This window comes from Schistocerca gregaria, chromosome 7 (genome assembly GCF_023897955.1).
Source record: "Schistocerca gregaria isolate iqSchGreg1 chromosome 7, iqSchGreg1.2, whole genome shotgun sequence".
NCBI classification, from domain to species: domain Eukaryota; kingdom Metazoa; phylum Arthropoda; class Insecta; order Orthoptera; family Acrididae; genus Schistocerca; species Schistocerca gregaria.
In genome coordinates this window covers 493,784,413-493,807,033 of record NC_064926.1, presented here as the reverse complement: position 1 = coordinate 493,807,033, position 22,621 = coordinate 493,784,413, and the positions used below count along the sequence as shown (strand labels likewise).

The 22,621-nt window shown below is 44.4% G+C and overlaps 1 protein-coding gene across 3 annotated transcripts in view; it reads right to left on the bottom strand.

Moving 5' to 3' along the window:
* LOC126281722 (histone-lysine N-methyltransferase ash1) overlaps positions 1-22,621 on the bottom strand; it is a 322,515-nt gene that overhangs the window by 224,159 nt on the left and 75,735 nt on the right. The window contains exon 1 of one of the 3 annotated variants that reach the window (XM_049980900.1): positions 7,716-8,036. The exons of the other annotated variants lie outside the window; for them this stretch is intronic. Within the exon in view, the coding sequence (XP_049836857.1) occupies positions 7,716-7,874 (159 nt within the window). The 5' untranslated portion in view covers positions 7,875-8,036. Of the gene's footprint in view, positions 1-7,715; positions 8,037-22,621 lie in introns of those variants that run through there. 3 annotated transcript variants of the gene reach the window in all.

Here is a 22,621-nt window from a genome sequence, read left to right as displayed (position 1 = left end):
AGCCATGAACGATGCAGACTACTTGGATTGCTACTGCCCGGGTTGGCATTCCGCAAATGCCAACAGGTATAACAGAAGGGCTTCACGGAACAGATGGAGAGAACATGCAGAACACAACCCTCATCAGTCATATTAGTCATCCAAGAAAACCAACATAGTCGTGCGGGACACGACGCATCTACAGATCATCAAGCTTTAGATCGCTTAAAGACAAATATACAACGGAATACACATATAAATGAACTCCGTCAGCGTACCAAGCGAGTGATGGTGAACGTTCTATAACTACATGTGACATAACGTATTTATTAAACACTACCACGGAAAAATATGCCGGATTTAATACCCTTTGACAGTAAGACCATTAGAGAAGGAGTAATAGGCCTGAAAGCGCAAGGATTTAGGATGAAACAGATAGTACCCTTTTAGGGAACCATCCCCAGAATTTGTTGTCGGAATTGAATTATGGAAATCACGGGATACCTAAGTCTGGATGTGCGAACACAGATTTGAAGCCCGCTACTTCCACACACAAGTCCACTGTGGTTGGTTGAGTAGGGGGAGGATCCCAAACAGCGAAGTCATTGGTCCAATCGAATTAGCGAAACATGGGGAAGGAAATCGGCCATGCACTTCAACAGGAGGCATCCCGGCATTTGACTGACGCGATTTAGAGAAATCACGGAAGACCTAAATCAGGATTGCCGGACGCGACTTTGAACCGTCGTCCTCCCCAATGCTAGCCCAGTGTGCTGACCACTGAGCCACCTCGCTCGGTAGCCTACTGTGCTAGGCATTGCCGCCACCAAGCTTGTTGCTGTCGAGATAATCGTAAATTCTTAGGTCAAAGGGGGAACACGAAATGCGAGGGAATCATACAAATTCTTCCACTATACTGCCACGGTCCAGCAACTGTGATATATTTTTAGTAGGAAAAACAGTCTTGGTTGGGAACACAACATAAGCTTTATTGAGGCGTTTTGCCTTTTTGAGGCATCTTCAGAATTCGTATAGGACCTGCGGGTAACGCTTTAGTCGTAAGTAGAAACTTTTCTGGCCAACTTCGGCGAAGATATGCAGTTAAGCCTAGATAGGTCCACACTTACACTCTTGACACAAATATGTGAATAAAAATTGTAGTGGCCGTGAATACATGGCAGCACGTGCATATGAAGGAATGATATCGTTTGCTAGCAAACCACCTTCCAGAAAGGTTTAGAAATTAACGCATAATGAGTTTACATAAAGCATGCTGCACTGAATGCAAGGCGATAATTGTGTCTACGTCTCGTTAAAGCTTTTCACTAAAGACAAAACATCTGCTCCAGAGTAACATGTGGTGCAGGCGAGAAGCTGCCATGACACTGTTAAATGACCATCCCAGGTTCAAACATGACTGTGTGATTTTAACCCCGCTCGATAATTGCGGGTGGTCGTAGGTACTAGGTCCATTAAGGAACAGATAGCAAAACCCAAATGTGGGAGGCGAGCGGGTTTCATTTGATTTCATCATTATCTACGAGATCAGTGTGCTTTGGCATCGCCAATTTATTTCGATGGCACCAATGAAACACTGAACAGCGAAAAAAGCTGGTACACCTGTCTAATATCGTGTAGGGCCCCAGCGAGCACGCAGAAGTGTTGCGACACGACGTGGCATGGACTCGACTAATGTCTCAAGTAGTGCTGGAGGGAATTGACACCATGAATCCTGCACGGCTGTCCATAAATCCGTAATACGAGAGCGTGGAGATCTCTTCTGAACAGCACGTTGCAATGCATCCCAGATATGCTCAATAATTTTATCCATATTTTGCAGCTCAATACAAGAGCTATGAATTACAAACACCTAAGTTCAGCATACACAGAAAACACACACACACCGGCATAACACTGGACAACTCATCATCAAGAACATGTAAATGCTTTCAGGCTCAACCACTTTGAAAAATCAGCCATTGCACAAGATATGTTGGAAACGAAACATGTCATCAACAATCTAGAAAACAATTTGGTAGTATTACGTAATGAAGCCAATGGTAAGATCCTAAATATGTTAGAACAACTGGAAAAAAAAAACAAAAAAACCCAGAATCGATGTTAAATGAACAACCAGATTTCACAAGACACAGCTATTTCAGTAGTTTTAAAGAACTATTCTAAAGTTATTTACTGCATATGTCAATTTTTTAATAATTATATCTTTAGCACTATGAAAAATTCATCTTTGACCACACCATGTACAAAAAAACATCTGTGAAGTGTTTACAAACATGTGGTTACGAATGTGCCTCTTGAATAAAGTGATAGGTTTGAAAACGACGGAGGAAAAACTTAAGCTGTTGCTAAAACGTTCGAAACGATTTTCTTGGATTATTTGGTAAGATTACACTGTTCATCTTTTCCACTATTTCGCACAATTTTCCGCGTCTGACTTGCGAATTTCGCAACCTAACATCAAACCTTTTCGTGACAGGAATATGCATTTCATCTCATCCAAGAGAAAAAAATAAAGCATGTATTAAGGCGAATTACATCTGAACATGGACCCACAGTGTCCGAAATGCAGCGTGTACTGAATAAAAAACGAAAAATTGTGACTGAAGTCGTTTTTTAATTCATACCTCGAGTGTATGCTCAATAATGTTCATGTCTGGGGCATTTGGTGACCAATGGAACTGTTTAAACTCAGCTACTCTGTAGCAATTCCGGACAAGTGAGGTGTCGCACTGTCCTGCTGGGATTGCCCACGTCGGTCGGAATGCACTATGGACATGAATGGATGCAGGTGATCGACATGATGCTCACGTACGTGTCATCCGCCAGAGTCGTATGTAGACGTATCAGGGGTCCCAAATCACTCCAACTGCACACGATCCACAACACCATTACAAGCGCGTCCACCAGCTTTAACAGTCTCGTTCGGCTCCGAAAGCCCATATCGATGATGTTGCGTTGAATGTTTCGCACGCTGACACTTGTTGGATGGCCCAGCATTGAAATCTGCAGCAATTTGCGGAAGGATTGCTCTTCTGTCACGTTGAGCGATTTTCTTCAGTCGTCGTTGACCCCGTTCTTGTAGGATCCTTTTCCGGCCGCGGCGATGTCGGAGATTTGATGTTTTACCGGATTCCTGATATTCGCTATACACTCGTGAAATGGTCGTTCGGGAAAATCCCCACTTCGTCGCTACCTCGCCGATGCTGTGTCCCATCGCTCGTGCGCCGACTACAACTGCACGTCCAGACTCACTTAAATGTTGCCACTGTAGCAGCAGCAACCGATCTAACTGCGCCAGACACTTTATGTCTTATATAGGGGCTGCCGACCGCAGCGCCGTATTATGCTGATTAACTATCTATTTGAATACGCATGCCTGTACCAGTTTCTTTGGCGCTTCGGTGTATATTTATCAGGTTAGCTTAAGCAGCAGAAGCTATAGAAAGCAACATGCAGGCAAATATATTGATCAGACTACGTTGAATTAAAAGCAGAAGCTGATGTTACAGACTTATGTCTCTCAACATTTCGCCGCGGAGTATCAAAAAATAACGGACAACTTCAAAAATCAAATGTTTGCGGTTAGTGTCGGAATGTCGACAAAATCAACAGCTTTTCTCCCGGTAAAGGTACTGGACGTCGAGGCAGGTTTACTCTCCGTCGTCCTGTAATCAGCGGCGGCCGCCCACGCGGGGACGGAAGCGGCGCGGCAGTTAGTAGCGGCAACTGCTAGCAGATAACGCCCACGCCGGCGAGGGAATTTTCTTCGCTCAGCGTGCCGCAAGGCAGAGCCGAGAGTAATGTGGACGGCGGGGAGGCGAGGCGCGCTGGCATCGTGCGCGCCAGCAGATCAATTGGGGGCGACGAAAAGGTGGCCGGCTCCGGCTTCGCGCGCGGTGCCCGCTGCGTACTTATCGCCTACCATCTACCACATACACGAGTAACAACTGACGAGTACAGGAGGAAGTTCTAGTGGCACTTTATGCGGTACTCGATACACGACATTTGCAATGTTGCATCAGCAATACGTCGTCGTTTCTTGCGGTGGGGTGGGCGTGGTCTGTGACACAGGATGAGCTACGTGGAGTAAATGCTTTGGATCTGGAAAACACAACTGAATATTTAGGCACACGAGAATAGTTCTGCAATACCGGCGAAGATGTGAAACAGTATCGGCTTTACAAAGTGGGGAGACAAGTACCTCTCCTAACTTTTAGTGTAATGACCTCCTCCGACTCCGTGGGCTTTCTATGAACATCACACTGCGTTACTGTCAGAGACAGACGAATGGTAATTCCCAGACGGTAGTACACCAAGGAAGGAAGAATTCAGAACTCTTATCTAAGGATTCCTTGGTACGACACGAGTGAAAGATAACAGCATATCGTTAAAGATATCCTGCTACAAAGCGGCTTCTATCCGTGGCAATATGAGAACAGACGTGTGTCACTATCTCGAACCCTCATCGTCTTCGTATGTAGGCCTGCTGATTTTATCATGAAGCACGCGGGAACTGCTAAAATCAGCAACAAGGAACCTGTCTTACTTTAAAGAAAAAATGAACAAACTACTCTTGCCAGTCATTATGCCATATATGGCGGGGGGATACTATCCTCCAATATTAACCACTCCCTGTCCTGTGAAACGATGGAAAGCCTTAGTATGTCTCCACACGTTTTAATATCTCTTTATTTTAACTCTGAAAATCCCACGCGATTTGATACAATGTGGCCAATAGATCTGTAGCACAGTCTACGCCAAATCCTGATCCTATAGGACTGCAAATGTAAGCGTCTTTCTCCCAACAATAATCATCATTTAACTTCTCTGTGAATCTCTTACTTTCGTATGGGCTACAGCGATCTACTACGATGGCAGCGGCGCGACTGACTTCCTTCGGCGTCTACAGCTTCGGTTTCTCGTTAAGGCTCCCAAAACACGATGCAGTGGCATTCTAGGAGGAGGGAGGATATTGGTGTTTAACCCCGTCGACAACGAGGTCATTAGAGACGGAGCGCAAGCTCGGGTGAGGGAAGGATGGGGAAGGAAATCGGCCGTGCCCTTTCAAAGGAACCATCCCGGCATTTGCCTGAAGCGATTTAGGGAAATCACGGAAAACCTAAAATCAGGATGGCCGGAGACGGGATTGAACCGTCGTCCTCCCGAATGCGAGTCCAGTGTGCTAACCACTGTGCCACCTCGCTCGGTTGGGCACTCTAGATGACCAAATTGATTGATCTACAGTTTAAAAGTAAATCCTAACGAGTGTACGATGTTGAGTAGACGCTAACAAAATATCCAGTCAACTTTAAGCATAGGTGACGACAGTCACATTTTATCGGACAAAAAGGAACTGCTTCTTATAGTCTTAACAATACGGAAGTGATCGGATTTTCACTTGACCATACGACATAGACATGAGTGATGGAAAATTGCAGCAGTGTTGTACAACACGTAAGGAACGAACAGGCTTCAAGTGACACCGTTCGTCAGCTATGTTTTTTGATGGTATGTGACTACTCGACCATACAGCCAGCTCATTAAGCCAGAAACTGCTCAACGGCCAAATTCTATGCATCGATCTCATACATACAATGGGCAAAAGATATATACATGTATTTCATTACTATCATTTGATTCTACAACTAGCAGGTGTCACACGCAGTCACCCAGATTCTTGTTATTCTTCAGAGTGCACTACGGGGACATCAGCTTGGAACCCGTGTGTGTAGGGCCGTATAGTGCAGAGGCAGAAACGCCAGTTTGTAATAATGGCGAACGGAAACGAAAGTGTTTTAGGATAACAAGTTTTCACGTCATTTGCGAACACGGAGGCCTCCATGCCCACAGGCAATACGCAGGTTATCTCGCCAGTTCGTATGTCGTGGTTCTCTTCCAAAGTGTGCGCTGTTACACGGTGGCTGGCGCGTATCATAACGCTGGACATGTTTGCTCGCGAACTTCGCTTTACAAGGCTGTCCCGCCGACGGTCCCCGACAGTGCATTGCGCGCAAGCAGGGCGGTCGCAGGAGGGAGGAAAGGCGACTTGCGGCGTTGTCGCAAGTTGACATCGGCCGCCGGCGCCGCTCGGTGCGTAAACAAAGGTGACGCACCGCGGCCACCCTCGCGCCCGGCGCCTGGCACGCACGCTCACACTCGCTCCCCCCTCCCCCTGCCCACACACTCCTGCTGCTTCTGGGCCGCTCGGCTGCGCTACTGTCGTTGCACAAGCCCACGACACCGTACGCAAGACGCCTCCGTTACACATGCCTCTGTAGCAACCTTAAATACGTAACGTACATTGTCCCAGATGTAATGTGTTCAATTAGTATAGAAGAGTGGAAACCGTTTTCTCTTAAATATGCTGGCCTCCTCTGTCCTCTAACACTCTCAAATAATTAATATTCTTCCAACGAATATAAAGATGTAAAAGAACACAACTTGGACAGAAATGCGTGCTATAAAACACTGCTAAGCACTTCAGTTGTAACCACAGACATAGGGAGGAACACTCATCGAAACCTCACTGCGTACAACACAACAAAGCTTTAACAACGCCCACGTAGTGCGTTATACAGTGAGTCTGAGTCCATTACTTACCTCTTCCGTGTAATCACTTAAAAACCTCACTGCACACAAAAAGCGCGTTTACGTATATGCTACAAGTGATCAGTTAGCTTTTCCGCGAAATATACCCTTCTAAAGCCCCGGAAGGGCACACATGAAAATCTGACATAAACATGTAGTATGTTTGCATACATCGACGCAACATTTGGCAGTGTCACTCGAGCTTCTTTCGCTGGCGTTGCTATAGCTGTGCCTACGCCACTTGTAGCATGCTGGCAGGTTAGTAGCTCGGACGCTGCTTCTGGAACAATCTTTCATCTGCTGTATGGGCCATGTAATTTGTTGCAGGTTCTCCAATCAAACAAGCACGAAAAGTGGTAATTTAATGCTCGTAATTGTTATGAGATATAAACCGCATTCTCTATTCTTAATGAAGTCGATGTGTACTGGGCGCCGAAAGTATTTTCCGGAAACTGGTGTGATGTAAATAATGTTTATCTCTCTCAGTTACCCAAGACAGCGACGAAACCATTACAATTTGTAGTTCTCACATTATTATTTCAGTCCTACATTATTACACTCGCGTAGATTTTTGTTGTATTTGTTAACATTGATGCGTATTACTTACTAAAACATTTAAGGGGACACATTTGAGTGCACCTGAGAAATGGCAGAGTATCGTCTTGACAGCAGAACACCCAAGACCTCCAGTGTCCATAAGTGTGACGCATTAGCAAGAATCGCAGACCAAAGACGTTCGTACATCACCTAAAATATTCTGCGAAGCGGTGTACAACCTGAGAACAGCGTTATCTGATAATATATGGTTTTGGACTGTTCGCAGCGTTTCCCTCGAGTGCCCGGCCAAAGATTTTCGCTGGCATCATTCGTACTTTACCGCTGAATACAACGGAGGAGTGTACAATAATGGGCAAGAGTTCTTCCATAGTATCTGTCCCAGTTGCGCGAGAAACACTTCTCGTCCGTTCGCTCTCTAGGCCCGGGGGCATCCCCGACAATTACGCAAGACGAGGAAGGGAATGACAGCGGCTTCGTGAAAGGCTGAGACGGCGTGACTGGCGGGCGGCGCGTCCAGCGAAAGGGCGAAAGTCGAGGGGAAGACGCGGCGCGTGAAAGTCGGCGCTTACCTGCTGGTAGCTCTTGACCAGGTGGCTGACTATCTCCCACACATCCATGGCTTCCTTGTCGGTGCCGTACTCGGCCGCAGTGGGGAACCAACAGTGGCACCACTTGCTCCCGCGCTTGGGCTCTGCCGACTCGTTGTCATGCTCGGCGTGGCGGACCATAACACAGCGCGGCACTACTGTCACTCGCGGCGCGGCGCGGCTGTCACGTGGCCGGGCTCGGCGCGGCGCGGCGCTAGCACGTCGCACGTCGCGTGCGCGCGGCGGACTGGCGCTGCCCGCCGCCGCCGCTGGGGCAGTGGACCAGCCGCGGGCGGGCGCGCGCGCAACAAGCCGCCGCAAGGACGTGCGGCGCGGGCCGGCCGCGGCCAGCCTGCGTCGCTCCTCTCTCAACTTACTCACTTCGCCTACGTATTACTTGCAACGTCTTCGCGTCGGACCTTGTCGCAACAACAGCCCCACAATCTAAGCACGTCATTCATCCTCCACGCGTCCGGCAAGGTGGGGTAACTGTGAAGCGAGTCCCTTGAAACTTCGACATCGCGGGATTGAATCCCGGTCGGACTATGGAATATTTCAATCAGTTTTTAATGTAGCCTCCACCTTTCGAAGACATGAAGATTCGCCAGGAGTGACACCTGGTTCGGACATTCCACGTTAAACTATACGATTCCCCTTTCCCAGTGGGTTAGCGACACGCAACTCGCCAATGTGGTGCCCAATTGAAAGACCTGCAACAAGCCTTGGATCCGAACGGTGGATGACATTAAGTTGACGTCTGAAGATTTTCACTAAAATAAATGTCGTGTGACTAGGGCCTCCCGTCGGGTAGACCGTTCGCCTGGTGCAAGTCTTTTCGATTTGACGCCACTTCGGCGGCTTGCGCGTCGATGTGGATGAAATGATGATGATGATGATTAGGACTACACAACACCCAGTCCCTGAGCGGAGAAAATCTCCGACCCAGCCGGGAATCGAACCCGGGCCCTTACGATTGACAGTCCATCGCGCTGACCACTTTTTTCTATTTTCTTTCTTTTTTCATTTTTTTCGTTGCTTTTTCGTGTGGGCGGACGTCACAAGACATCCGTTCAAATTGATTCCTTTACTCAGCTTTTTATTACAGAAAAGGGCGAGCATCCCTCTGACCGAACACGCTGAGCTACCGTGCCGGCATCCACTCAGCTACCGGGGGCGGACAAGATTTTCACTGATCCATGAGTAATTATGATATCGTTACTGGGCTGATTTAAATGGCCAAAGAGTTTTCCATGACATCGCTAGATTTTTTTCTCATCAGTACGCAAACTATAGCAAAGCGAGGAGCTTCCAACAAACAGTAAGATTTCCCTTGCGGCACGCAGAATTCCTCCCGTTACTGCTTTACGTCGAACAAACGATAGTTCCGTAATGGCTGTGTTACTGAATGTTCTAACGTTATTTTATTAATTAATCATTCAGTGCCCCATAAATATTCTCTCTTTTCGCCAAGAGGTACCACACTTTTTTTTAAACAGAAATTCTAGATAGCAAGTCTTTTTCCAAGAACCGCGAAGAGTAGCCGCTGGGTATAGGGCGTATTGTCACGGTCCGTGCAGGTCCCCTCCTAGGACTCCTCCCTCGGGCGTGGGTGTGTGTCGTCCTTAGCGTACGTTAGTTTAAGTTAGATTAAATAGTGTGTAAGCTTAGGTATCGATGACCCCATCAGTTTGGTCCCATAAGACCTTAACCATAAATTTCCAATTTCTTTTCCCAGGGTTTTGTCACTTCTCATGCCTTGTTCAAATATATGTCGTACTAAGGAAATACTAACACTAGGGAGGTTTCACTATTACCAAATCGCATTGAAGGCAACAGTATACTTTAATGTAGTTTAGACTTATCTTCAAAAGGACTTGACAAGAGGCACTAAGTGAACGCTCGCGACTGCTACGGTCGCACGTTCGAATCCTGCCTCGGGCATGGATGTGTGTGATGTCCTTAGGTTAGCTAGGTTTAAGTAGTTCTAAGTTCTAGGGGGCTGATGACCTAAGATGTTAAGTCCCATAGTGCTCAGAGTCATTTGAACCATTTTTGAACTAAGTGAACGAACACACGACGCATCAGTGATCTGGAAACAAACCATCTTGTTTCGTTGAAAATACATTAAATTAATTATGCAAGTCAAAAGAAATCTATTTATGTGTGCCAGGACATTGGGAACCTCTTGTGGCAAGAACAGTAAAGGGCCATCACACTGTGATCTCGCGCCAGCAGTCACCATATTTTTAAGAAAGTGAATCATTTCTGGTGGACAAACGGCTTCACCAAAGAAATCACTACAGAAAACTAAGTTTACAAAAAACACAACACAAATTTTTAACATTACAATTGATTTAGCGCTCTTGTGACTCGCTGGAAAAGTTTTTAACAGTGAAATATGCTAATCTAGATTGACAAAAGATCTTTATATATAGTCACTGCTATGTGAAATTGTAATTATGAATCCTACATAGTAATGTTATGTCACGATGGCCGGCCCAGCGAACTGGATACGATTTCTTCAATCGAGCAGTCTGGATGTCATCTTAAAATAAGTGTTCAGTGGGATGTGATTAATGATGCTAGAACGGACTGGCTGGAACTGACTTATCCTATACAGGTCTGGAAGTTACTCAGTGAAGTTGGCTAGAAACGCTTTTCCTACTCATACAGGCCAAATTCTGTAGCGGAAGCAGTGCAGTACCCCGGGGTTATTTGTGATGCTAGTGATCAGCAAAACCTTTTCACACAGATGTCTGCTGCGGTCTTTTCAAAATGGATATTGTGGAAGAGTATACAGTAGGTGATTTAGGGATAGTTGCAAACTCCAAAAAAGGATAACGTGATCAGCAAGTAATAGTGGCTTCGACAGGTACTGCACAATACAGACACAAACATATTTTTATTCTCCATCCATAGTCAAAAGACGATAGGGGGCTTTTACATTCTCTGGCCGGTTACTTACATTTGAAGACAAAATTAAATTTGCGCCCGGAAAAAAAAACCGAATTTGCCAGGGAACTGCGGTGGCCCCGACTCGTCCCAGCGCCGGCCTTCGAAGCCAAGGACGCCTGGCCACTGGCAACCGCCTAACTGTACACAATCTGCGCGAAAGTGAGTCACACGAACAAAGACGGTTAGCCGCTAAGTATCGCCAGACAGACAACAGTTTCACAAAAACTACATAAATTTTAACGTGTAGTATTGAATCCGTTAAAAATTTGTCAACTGACGCTTTTCAGATACAAACAAGACATCATAAAATATAGCGGAATATCATTGTATTACAAAAAAATAATAATAAATGGCTCGAATGGCTCAAAGCACTATGGGACATACCATCTGAGGTCATCAGTCCGCAGGACTTAGAACTACTTAAACCTAACTAACCTAAGGACATCACACACATCCATGCCGCGGCAGGATTCGAACCTGCGACCGTAGCAGCCAATTGTATTACAAATTCCAATGAATATGTCAGGCATATTTCACTGCCGATTTTATGTGCTTGTATTATATCAGCAAATTCGTAATTTTCCGTGTTGGAGATGCATTTAAAACTAGTGAATACAGTGCCCTTTCGATTTGGTTTTAGACGACGTGCGTATCAAAAACGAATGATGCCCTACACTCAAATCTGTTTTTAATATAAGTCAATATCTATAATCTTCGTAATACGAATTGAAGTTAAGTGAAACTATCCACTAATTCCATATACAGCATATAGTAGCTATTGCTACTGAGACAGTTAAAATACTCGTGTGACAAGAGTGTAGTACGTGTACACGATCGAGCGTCCATCGACAGAAACTATCAGCAGCCAATACTGACATCGGTACAGGAGCTGGAGTTTGCAGCATGACGCGCTAACAGGCTTCAAGTGGCCAGTAAATGCAGGCGAAATACGTTATTTGTTCTCGGCGAGGCAGTCGAGCGCTAATTGGCGGTAGCGCTACGCTACGACTGCATCACTAACAGCAGAACAAACACGGCCGCTATTCAGAGGCGAGTCGAGCCGAGCGAACGGCCGCTCTTTTACGATGCGGCACTCCTTTTACGACCCGGCCGCTCTTGGGATTAAACGCGTCACCAGCTACACGGACGCTTTTTTTCACATTGTTCTTTTTTTGTAAGATCCCTAAAACAAAATTTAGGCTATCACCAGGCTGAGACTTGAGTCAGACAGGACACAGCACACGGAATTTTCTAGAATACGTTCTGAAGGACGTGGGTTGTGAAGCTTCAGCAAATATTTGCATTTCCACAATTTCGCATTTTTTTCTTAAGTCTGTCTTAGCAATTCCTGTTTCAGGTTTTAGGAAGTACAGAAAGAAATATCTAAATCCGTGTGCAACATAAAAACCGCTACCAACATCTATTAACTGCTTCCATCTGAATCGAATGATGTTCCAATAAACTAAGGCACCGTAGCTTTCCTATTTTCAAAGGAGCGCTATTTATGTTGGATAAGGTCTGGGGAAGGATGGAGAGGTAACCAATTTAGGTAGCACACCAGACCATTTACAGAAATAATTGCTAGACGGCGTTTGGAAATCCGGACTTCTAGGACGGACATTTTCAAAATGGAATTGGATAATGTATGCAGAACAGACCTTTAGAACAAGCAAAAAGATCTAGCTATCTTCACGATACGTGATCATACCTTAGAAATTATTTTAATTGTTGAATAGTATTCCGAATTTTGCACAGTGTTATCAAATTCCGTAGCAGTTTTTACATTCTTTTCTTTCCTCTTATACTCAATGGTTACCAATAAAGCTACTTCCTGCGTGGTACACAAATGATTGCACAGTGTTTCATCTAAGTTCCCTAACAGTCAAATGATTGCTTAAAACCCTCTGAACTTTCAAAGCTTCTCATATTTTTCCCTTTTCTAGAATAACTTTTTAACGACAATCTGAGAAAAAGGCCACCACAAACGGAGAACAAGATCGGCTGGACAACCATGAGACGGGGTCGAGTCCATGCCCTCTCCAAAAAAAACAACAGCGATATTCGCCTATAGCGATTTAGGAGAAAGAAACACGAATCCGTATGACTTTACGAGTATATGAATCCCGTTTTTGCGAATGTAAATGTAGTTACCTGTTTATTTTGTTTTTGGGCGCCAAAACAGCTAAGGTGATACGCTCCCTTGTCAGAAACGTAGAACACGAATGTAGTCATCTGGTCTAGCCGTCAGCATGTTCGACACCTGATTGTGAAGAGACCGGAACAAAACGAGATCTAAAGAAAGGACTCCGGTTCCCAATAACCTACCTATCCGATAAGCACCAGGAATAACGTAGAAGCAATCACAACTACTGCGTCACCTCGCTCAATTATCTCCGGAAATCAGATCAGTTGGAGAATTCTTTGCAGTTTGTGTACCAAATGTATCTGACAAATTCATGGTCTCCTACAAGTATATGACGAGGAATTTGAGCAAATATGAAGGAAAATCTTAAACTTAGAATTGCTTCGCGAGAAGTTTCCTGGTACCACGATAGATTCCACAACTTGTTAATATCTAGGATAATCCCAAATACGTTCTTTAAATATTTATCACCACACAATATTTTGCAATGCTACGATACGAAGTCCTGAGTCTGCGATTACTAGTTTCACTGAAACCGTAAGAGAATTTCTATGTTTTCCTGGCGAAGCCAGAGTTCGCCAGTTACCAATATACTTTTGTAACATTGCTCAACGTGTTGAAATGTATATTTCTTAGCGGACGTTTGGGAGATGGTGGGCGCTTTCCCTTCTTCTCCCTTGAGCGCTGTTTCCACGATGGACTTACCAACCTCAAAATTACCGGAATCGTTCCCTACTGGTGTATATATATCGTCGATAACTGCACTACACCTCTGTTGTAAATTTACTTTTCTTCATATGATGAAGTGAATTTAATTTAGATAGGATGTACGTGGTGACGTTTAAATCATTACGCAACCATTGTTCACAGTCGTGCGCCACACCAAAAATAACTCGTTTCAAATTTCTCCGTTTAAAGTTAGGGAAAGCACAACAAGAGTGTACGAATGCCCCTTCCGACGCCACAAAAAGAATACAATGGAGTGTCTGCTTTAGCATTGTGCAACCAAATTAAGTCTATACAATATTTTCCTCGAACATCAGGTGGTAACAACAACTTATGAAATAATAAGGTACAGTTAACAGGAACTCCGTTCTGTATCAGTGAAGTGCTCCATAGCTCTTACTACCGCAGTATTTAAAGTGTTCTTTCATATTTTGGTAGCTTCCTCGTTCGTCACGGTTTCCAATCGGATCTATTTACTTAAGGAAGTAGGCTACCGTGGTGTGATACGGAGATACACAGTTCTAATTGCTACTGAAATTACAGCAGAAGTATACTTGTTTTTATCTACGGCGAACGTGCAGCAAAAACAGCTGTCATGATGCAGTTCTCACTGATGCCTTTATACAGTCACGAAATACGAGGAGAGACATGCATCATATATTATTGATACTATTACTATTAAAAAATCACATTTCATTTTCCGGTAATTTCCACATACTTTGGAAGGTGTAACACATTGCCTCTCGTACTCACAAAGCATTCGAAATTCGAAATAAAGGTAATTTATGAGTGGCGTTCAATAAGTAATGGAACTTTTTTTTTTCTGAAAGCAGGTTGGTTTTATTCATGATTCTAATACCCCATAGTATTCCACACTCTTTTGGCTACAAAACCTATTTTTCATCATAATATCCGTTCAATGCTATGCTTTTACGCCACCATATTCGGAGAGCCTGTATGCCTGCATGGACTTACCGGTCGACGTTGGAACCAGCACCTTGCCGCATCAATAAGCCTCCCACCACCAAATCACTCACGTACTGCTTTCCGCGGAGTGCATCAGTCACTGGGCCAAACGGGTGGAAGTCGGCAGGTGAAAGAACCGGGTTGTGGGGTAGAGTACCACAACTGGTGGACGAGTGTGTCAGCACTATCAACAGAGACGTCGCAGATGTGCAGCGACCTGTCTGATTGCGAACCGTCGATCACCTCGAATGTGTGTGTCTGCACATTCCAACATTGCAGGAGTCACTGTTGTGTGCAGCTGGCCGGCATGCTCAAGATAGCACGGGTTTGCGCGACTGATGCGGTGATGACAGACCACTCGCTCAAGGACCCACCGTGCTTTTGTTCTCTGTCAGGGTCTCTATAGACATTCTGCAAGCGCTTTGGTTTTCCGCCAAATGAAACTCACTGACTGTTCTCTGCTTGGAACTCAACTCGTTAGATCACCATTTTGAAGGCTACGTGTAGCGCCGCCACCTGTCGCAACTTCATGAAACGACAGACTGAAGCGGGAATATCCCACGATGTCCCACAACAAATTATTCTTTTTTTTTTCAACCGACATTGGCCGAGAAAAAAAAGTGTTGCATACTTATTGAACGCCCTTCCTACTTTGTCAATTGGGTTTTCTTTCTTTTTTATGGTAATGTATTACCTACGATAAGAACCGGCTTATTACCACGATAAGAACAGGCTTTCACTCATAGTTGTCCTAATTTTATATTCACCTGTGCCTATGACAAATAACGCTATCAGGAAGACATCACCAGGAAATAGCTATTTTATTCCTTTCGCCTCGGTGAATCTAATCTTGCCAGAGCACCATCATCATATGACAATAGGATGAAGTTAAATCCAAATGGGGAGAAAATAAACTTGTGGCATAACTTGACTAAAAGAAGAGATAGTTTGATACATTCTGAGGCATGTGCTGAGTAAAAATAGTGGAGGAAATCCACGGCTTGACTACAGTAAGGAGGTTCAAATGGCTGTACCTTGTGATAGTATGGCAGAGATGAAGAGGCTTGCACGGGATAGACTAGCATGGAGAGGCATGAAACCAGTCTTCGGATTGAAGATCTCAATAACTACTGTTCGGTAAATGCTCTCCTTACAATAGCTGCGACTTTATGCCCACTGAGTCTTCCGAGTTTAGTATTCTTAAATAAAATCACTTTTTTTTTCTTTTTTTCTTTTTAAGGCAGCGTCATTTCGATGGAGGAGAGCTATCGAAGGCTCGTGCATTTCATTCAAAATGACTACAAAATTTTTAACAGCTGCTTTCTTAAATGGCACCTTCCGTCCAATTAAAATACGCCTCGTGTAAACGTCTTCGAATTGATCGCCTTGAACCGGTGCCCGGTCTATGATCCACGTCCCTGCCGCACGCAACTCTTATTCTTGTCTAGAAATCGTGACACACAGTGAACAATATAAATAAAAGCCAACACTCGTTCCCTTAGAATTTCTGAGTAATAGCGTTACAGTCTGGAACCGCGCGACCGTTACAGTCGCAGGTTCGAATCCAGCCTCGGGCATGGATGTGTGTGATGTCCTTAGGTTGGTTAGGTTTAATTAGTTCGAAGTTCTATGGGACTGACGACCTCAGAAGTTAAGTGCTCAGAGCCATTTGAACCATTTATATCATTCGTAAAACTGTTTCGAACACGCTTCCGCGTAATAAAGTGCGATTCGTGCTGAATTTGCTCTGCAATACGCGAGGAAATAGCTTGCTAACACTTTTAATACTGCGAATGCTGAGAAACGTTGTTGCTGTCTTAAATATTAGGACGTTTGATGTAGCTTTCCATGCTATTCTATCCAGTGGAACCCTTTTAGTCTTTGCATAACTATATTCCACAAGAACTTGCTAACTGTTATCAAGCATGGTCTCACTCTACAATGTTTATCCCATCACCTCTCCCCCCCCCCCCCCCCACTCGCAAAATTGCACAATTGAGCATTCTCTGATGCCTCAGCATGTGTCCCCAACTAAACCCTTAATTTAGTCATGTTGTTACATAAATTACTTTCCTTCCTGGTTTGGTTCAGTACCTATTCATTAGTTACTCTATCTACCCATCTAAAATTCATCATTCTTCGGTGGCACCACATTTCAAACGGTTCTTTTGTCTCCTTGCTTGAACTCTTTATCTTTCATGTTTCACTTCCATGTCACAATAAACACCAAATAAATTCAGACAAGACTTCCAAACACTAAAATTTATATTCGAATTTACATATTTCTGTTTTTCAAAAATGCTTTCTTGCTACCAGCCTGTGCCTCATGCAATCTTAACCTTTGCCACCGTCAGTAAGTTTTTTGCCCCCAAGAGGCAAATTCGGCAATACCTTTAGTGTCCAATCTTTAATTCGACTACATTACCCTTGTTTAACTTTTGTTACCTTCATCTTACAACCTCTTTTCAAGACACTATCCATTGCGCGCAACACATCTTCGAAGTCCTTTGCCATCTGTGATACGGCCTCATCAACAAATCGTAAAATCTTTTTATCTTACTCCCAGCACTTTATAATCCGCTTCCCAAATTTGTTCTTGGTTTCCATTACTCCACGCTCAATATACACCCCCACACAGCACGAACCATGGACCTTGCCGTTGGTGGGGAGGCTTGCGTGCCTCAGCGATACAGATAGCCGTAGCGTAGGTCCAACCACAACGAAGGGGTATCTCTAGAGAGGCCGGACAAACGTGTGGTTCCTGAAGAGCGGCGGCAGCCTTTTCAGTAGTTGCGGGGGCAAAAGTCCGGGTGACTGACTGATCTAGCCTTGTAACCTTAACCAAAACAGCCTTGCTGTGCTGGTACTGAAAACGGCTCAAAGCAAGGGAAAGCAACAGCCGTAATGTAGGGCATGCAGCTTACTGTACGGTTAAATGATGATGGCGTCCTCTTGGGTAAAACATTTCGGATGCAAAATAGTCCCTTATTCGAATCTCTGGCCAGGGACAACTCAGGAGAACATCGTTATCAGGAGAAACAAAACTGGCGTTCTAGGGATCGGAGCGTGGAATGTTGGATCACTTAATCGGGTAGGTAGGTTAGAAAATTTAAAATGGAAATGGATAGGTGGGAATTAGTGAAGTTCGGTGGCAGGCGGAACAAGACTTCTGGTGATGTGAATACAGGGTTATAAATACAAAAACAAATAGGTGTAATGCAGGAGTAAGTTTAGTTGTTTAGTCATGAATTAAAAAATAGGAGCGCGGGTAAGCTACTATGAACAGCGTATTGAACGCATTATTGTAGCCAAGATAGACACGAAGCTTACGCCTACCACAGTAGTACAAGTTTATATGCCAACTAGCTCCACAGACGACTAAGAGATTGAAGAAATGTATGATGAGATAAAAAATAATTCAGATAGTGAAGGGGGACGAAAATTTAATAGTCATGGGGGACTGGAATTCGATAGCACGAAAAGAAAGAGAAGGAAAAGTTGTAGACGAATATGGACTGGGGGATAAGGAATGAAAGAGGAATCCGCCTGGTACAATTTTGCATAAAGCATAACTTAAATCATAGCTAACACTTGGTTTACAAACCATGAAAGAAGGTTGTATACGTGGAAGACGCCTGGAGACACTGGAAGGTTTCAGATAAATTATATAATGGTAAAACAGAGATTTAGGAAACAGGTTTTAAATTGTAAGACATTTCCAGGGGCAGATGTGGACTCTGACCACACTCAATTGGTTATGAACTGTAGATTAAAACTGAAGGAACTGCGAAAAGATGGGAATTAAAGGAGATGAGAAACCGAAGAAACAGAGGTTGTAGAGTGTTTTAGAGAGAGCATTAGGGAACGATTGACAAGAACGGGGGAAAGAAATACAGTAGAATAAGAATGGGTAGCTTTGAGAGATGAAATAGTGAAGGCAGCAGAGGATCAAGTAGGTAAAAAGACGAGGGCTAGTAGTAATCCTTGGGTGACAAAAGAAATATTGAACTTAACTGATGAACGAAGAAAATATAAATATGCAGTACATGGATTAGGCAAACAGGAATACAAACGTCTCAAAAATGAGATCGATAGGAAGTGCAAAATGGCTAGAGGACAAATGTAAGGATGAAGAAGCATACATCATTAGGGGTAAGATAGCTACTGCCTACAGGAAAATTAAAGAGACGTTTGGAGAAAACAGAAGCACCTGCATGAATATCAAGAGCTCAGATGGAGAACCAGGTCTAAGCAAAGAAGGGAAAGCAGAAAGATGGCAGGAGTATACAGAGGGTCTCTACAAGGGCGATGAACTTAAGGACAATATTATGGAAATAGAAGAGGACGTAGATGAAGATGAAAGGGGACATATGATACTGTGTGAAAAATTTGACAGAGCACTGAAAAACGTAAGTAAAAAAGAAGGCCCCAGTAGTAGGCGACATTCCACTAGAGCTATTGATAGACTTGAGAACCAGCCCTGACAAAACTCTACCATCTGGTGAGCAAGATGTATGCGGCAGGCGAAATACCCTCAGACTTCAAGAAGAATATAATAATTCCAATCCCACCAATCCCAAAGAAAGCAGGTGTTGACAGGTGTGAAAATTGCCGAACTATCAGTTTAATAAGTCACGGCTGCACAATGCTAACACGAATTCTTTACAGAAGAAGAATGGAAAAACTGGTAGAAGCCGACCCCGGGGAGGATCAGTTTGAATTATGTAGAAATGTTGGAACACCTGTGGCAATACTCACCCTATGATTTCTCTTAGAAGGTAGAGTCTCTAGTGGAATGTTGTCTACTCCTGGGGCCTTGTTTTTACTTACGTTTTTCAGTGCCCTGTCAAATTTTTCTAGCACTTGTAGACTTAGAGAAGGTTTTTGACAATGTTGGCTGGAATACTCTCTTTCAAATTCTGAAAGTGGTAGGGATCAAATACAGGGAACGAAAGGCTATTTACAATTTGTGCAGAAAGCAGATGGCAGTTATAAAAGTCGAGGAGCCTGAAAGGGAAGTAGTGGTTGGGAAGGGAATGAGACAGGGTTGTAGCCTCTCACCGATGCTATTCAATCTGTATATTGATCAAGCAGTGAAGGAAACAAAAAGAAAACTTTGGGGTAGGAATAAAATTCATCGAGAACAAATAGAAACTTCGAGGTTCGCCGAAGACATTGTAATTATGTCAAAGGCAGCAAAGGACCTGGAATGGACAGTGTCCTGAAAGGGGGATATGAGATGAACATCAGCGAAAGCAAAACGAGGATAATGGAATGTAGTTGAATTAATTCAGGTGACGCTGAGGGAATTAGATTAGGAAATGAGACATTTAAAGTGGTAGACGACGTTTGCTGTTTGGGGAGCAAAATAACTTATGATGGTCGAAGTAGAGAGGATATCAAATGTAGACTGGCAATGGCAAGAAAGGCGGTGTTGAAGTAGAGAAATTTGTTAACATCGAGTATAGATTTAAGTGTCAGGAAGTCTTTTCTGAAAGCAAATGGTTCAAATGGCTCTGAGCACTATGGGACTTAACATATGAGGTCATCAGTCCCCTAGACTTAGCACTACTTAAAGCTAAGTATCCTAGGGACATCACACACATCCGAGGCAGGATTCGAACCTGCGACCGTAGGAGCAGCGCGGTTCCAGACTGAAGCGCCTAGAACAGCTCGGCCACAGCGGCCGGCGATGTAGATTGCAAAAGTTACTTGGGAAATGAAGAAGCTTGCGCAGGATAGAGTAGCGTGGAGAGCTGCATCAAACCAGTCTCTGGACTGACGACCACAACACACACGATTAATAACATGGGGACCGGCTACAGCTGTCTCACTCCCTTCTCACTAGTGCCGCCTCCTCATATCCTTACATTCTTAGACGAGCAGCCAAGTTTCTGTACACGTTCTGGATAAGCTTTATATTATCTTTATGACATGAAAAATTAGCTCTCTGGAAGGACAATCTAAGTGAATGAAGCTTTATTAACATATTATGCACGTAGCTGGCACACAGAACCTTAACGATGGCGTTCCAGTGCTTTGGACAACAACTTATTTTGTCTTCTCTAGCTACAATGCTTTACTGAAATATTTGCAAGCAATTTCACACATTGCTATTAGTCAGTGGATGCTAACGGTAGTGTACACGTATCACACTCCACGCCGTTACACTGAGGTTGCAGAAGTCACGGGATAGCTATATTCACATGCAGAGATGGCGGTAATACCGCGTACACACGGTATAAACGGGCAGCGCATTGGCGTAGCTGTCATTTGTACTCAGTTGTGTCATGTGAAAAGGTGTCCGACAAGAATTAATAGACTTTGAAAACGGAATGGTAGCTGGAACTACACGGAAGAGACAGACCATTTCGAAATCGTAGGGAACTCAATTTTCCGCAATCTACAGCGTAAAGAGTATGACGAGAATACCGAAGTTCGGGCATTACCTCTCACCGCGACAGCACACTGGACGACGGCCTTCACTTAACGACTGAGAGCCGCAAAAGTGAGGCTACAGTTATTTAGAGAAACCACGAAAAACTAAGTAAGTTTTCTTCGCCAGTATTACTACACTGCTCTCCGGAATACAAACCGAAGCATTCGTACGTGATTTACTGAATGATGAGAGACCAGCCGATGTGTGTGTTAAAAATGTCAAGAACACCGACAGCTGTAATTTCATCTCTAGTTTATTGGCTACTGATTTCAGTGTTACAGTACGCCATCGTCAGGCTCTGTACATCAGATAGCGGCTGAATTTCCTGTCACTACAGAGTGTCTGTCATATGTGAAAATAACCCGACTTCCCACCAGCTCTTGCTCACACTACGACCCCTGCAACACAAGAGCGGGTGCGAAGTCCAGTTATTTGCACACACGTCATACATACTGCTATCACTGAGGAAATCCACCCGCCGTATATCGTAGAGGATCTGAGGATGGCCTACTGTAACTTTGAAGCAATAAATTGGAGACGAAATTACAGCTGATTGTGTTCATGACGTTTTCAACACAAACCAAATGTGTTATTAACCACAGCGTCATATCGCTCGCCGCATCGTCAACGTTTAAATCCCTAAAGATGTTATGTGTTTATTATATCCATTTCTGTGCATGTGTCAACGCAACCAGAGATCACACTACAAAGTTGCAGCGCCTCAAGTACAGTCGTGGCGAGGCGAGTGCAACAGTAGCGGTTATCCGTGGGCGGCGGAGGCGACACGGGCAGTGTGCGCACGCATCCGGGAGCCCGCGACTGTCTCGTCAGCGGCGGAGGCCTTGAAAGCAGCGACAGAGGCTGCTGGCATCTCAATTCCACGACGACCGCAGAAGGTCGTCTGGGAAAGCTCGCCGCCACGAGAGCACAGCGCAACGCCAAATCCGCGCTCGAGACGACAACAAATATGTCGCAACGACTGATACGACACGACATGTAAAACACTTCTCGGGAATCACCTATAGATGCTCAAGAAAATAAAACTACAGCCCGCAGCAAGGCGTAAATGGCGCTTAACTTTTCTGATCCATTATTAGCAATGTCTGAAATTTGTTCCTTAGTATTGCCAGTGTCTTCAAACCACGGCGGCTGGTGCCTGAAACATCCTTTCACCCGTACAACGAGTCAATTGTACTTGTGTCCACGTGTAAGTACACACATAAAAAGATACATATACATATAACATCTTTAAGGATTTAAACTTCGGCTATGACTATGAGCCGAGCGATCTGACATTGTCCTTAAATGACACACTTGGATTTAGTTGAAAATGTCAAGAACGCTGCCAGCTCTAATTTCATCTCAAATTCATTGGTTACCCGTTTCAGCGTTACAGCCACATCAGGTCCTCAATAGCAGACGGCAGCTGAATTTCCTCAGTGACAACAGTATGGTTGATTGGTTTGGGGAAGGGGACCAAACAACGTGCTCATCAGTCCCATCGGATTAGGGAAGGATGGAGAAGGAAGTCGGCCATGCCCTTTCACAGGAACCATCCCGACATTTGCTGAATTGATTTAGGGAAATCACGGAAAACCTAAATCAGGGTGTTCCAGGTGTCGTCGAGTGAAAATGTAGAATGATCAAGAGCTAGGGCGC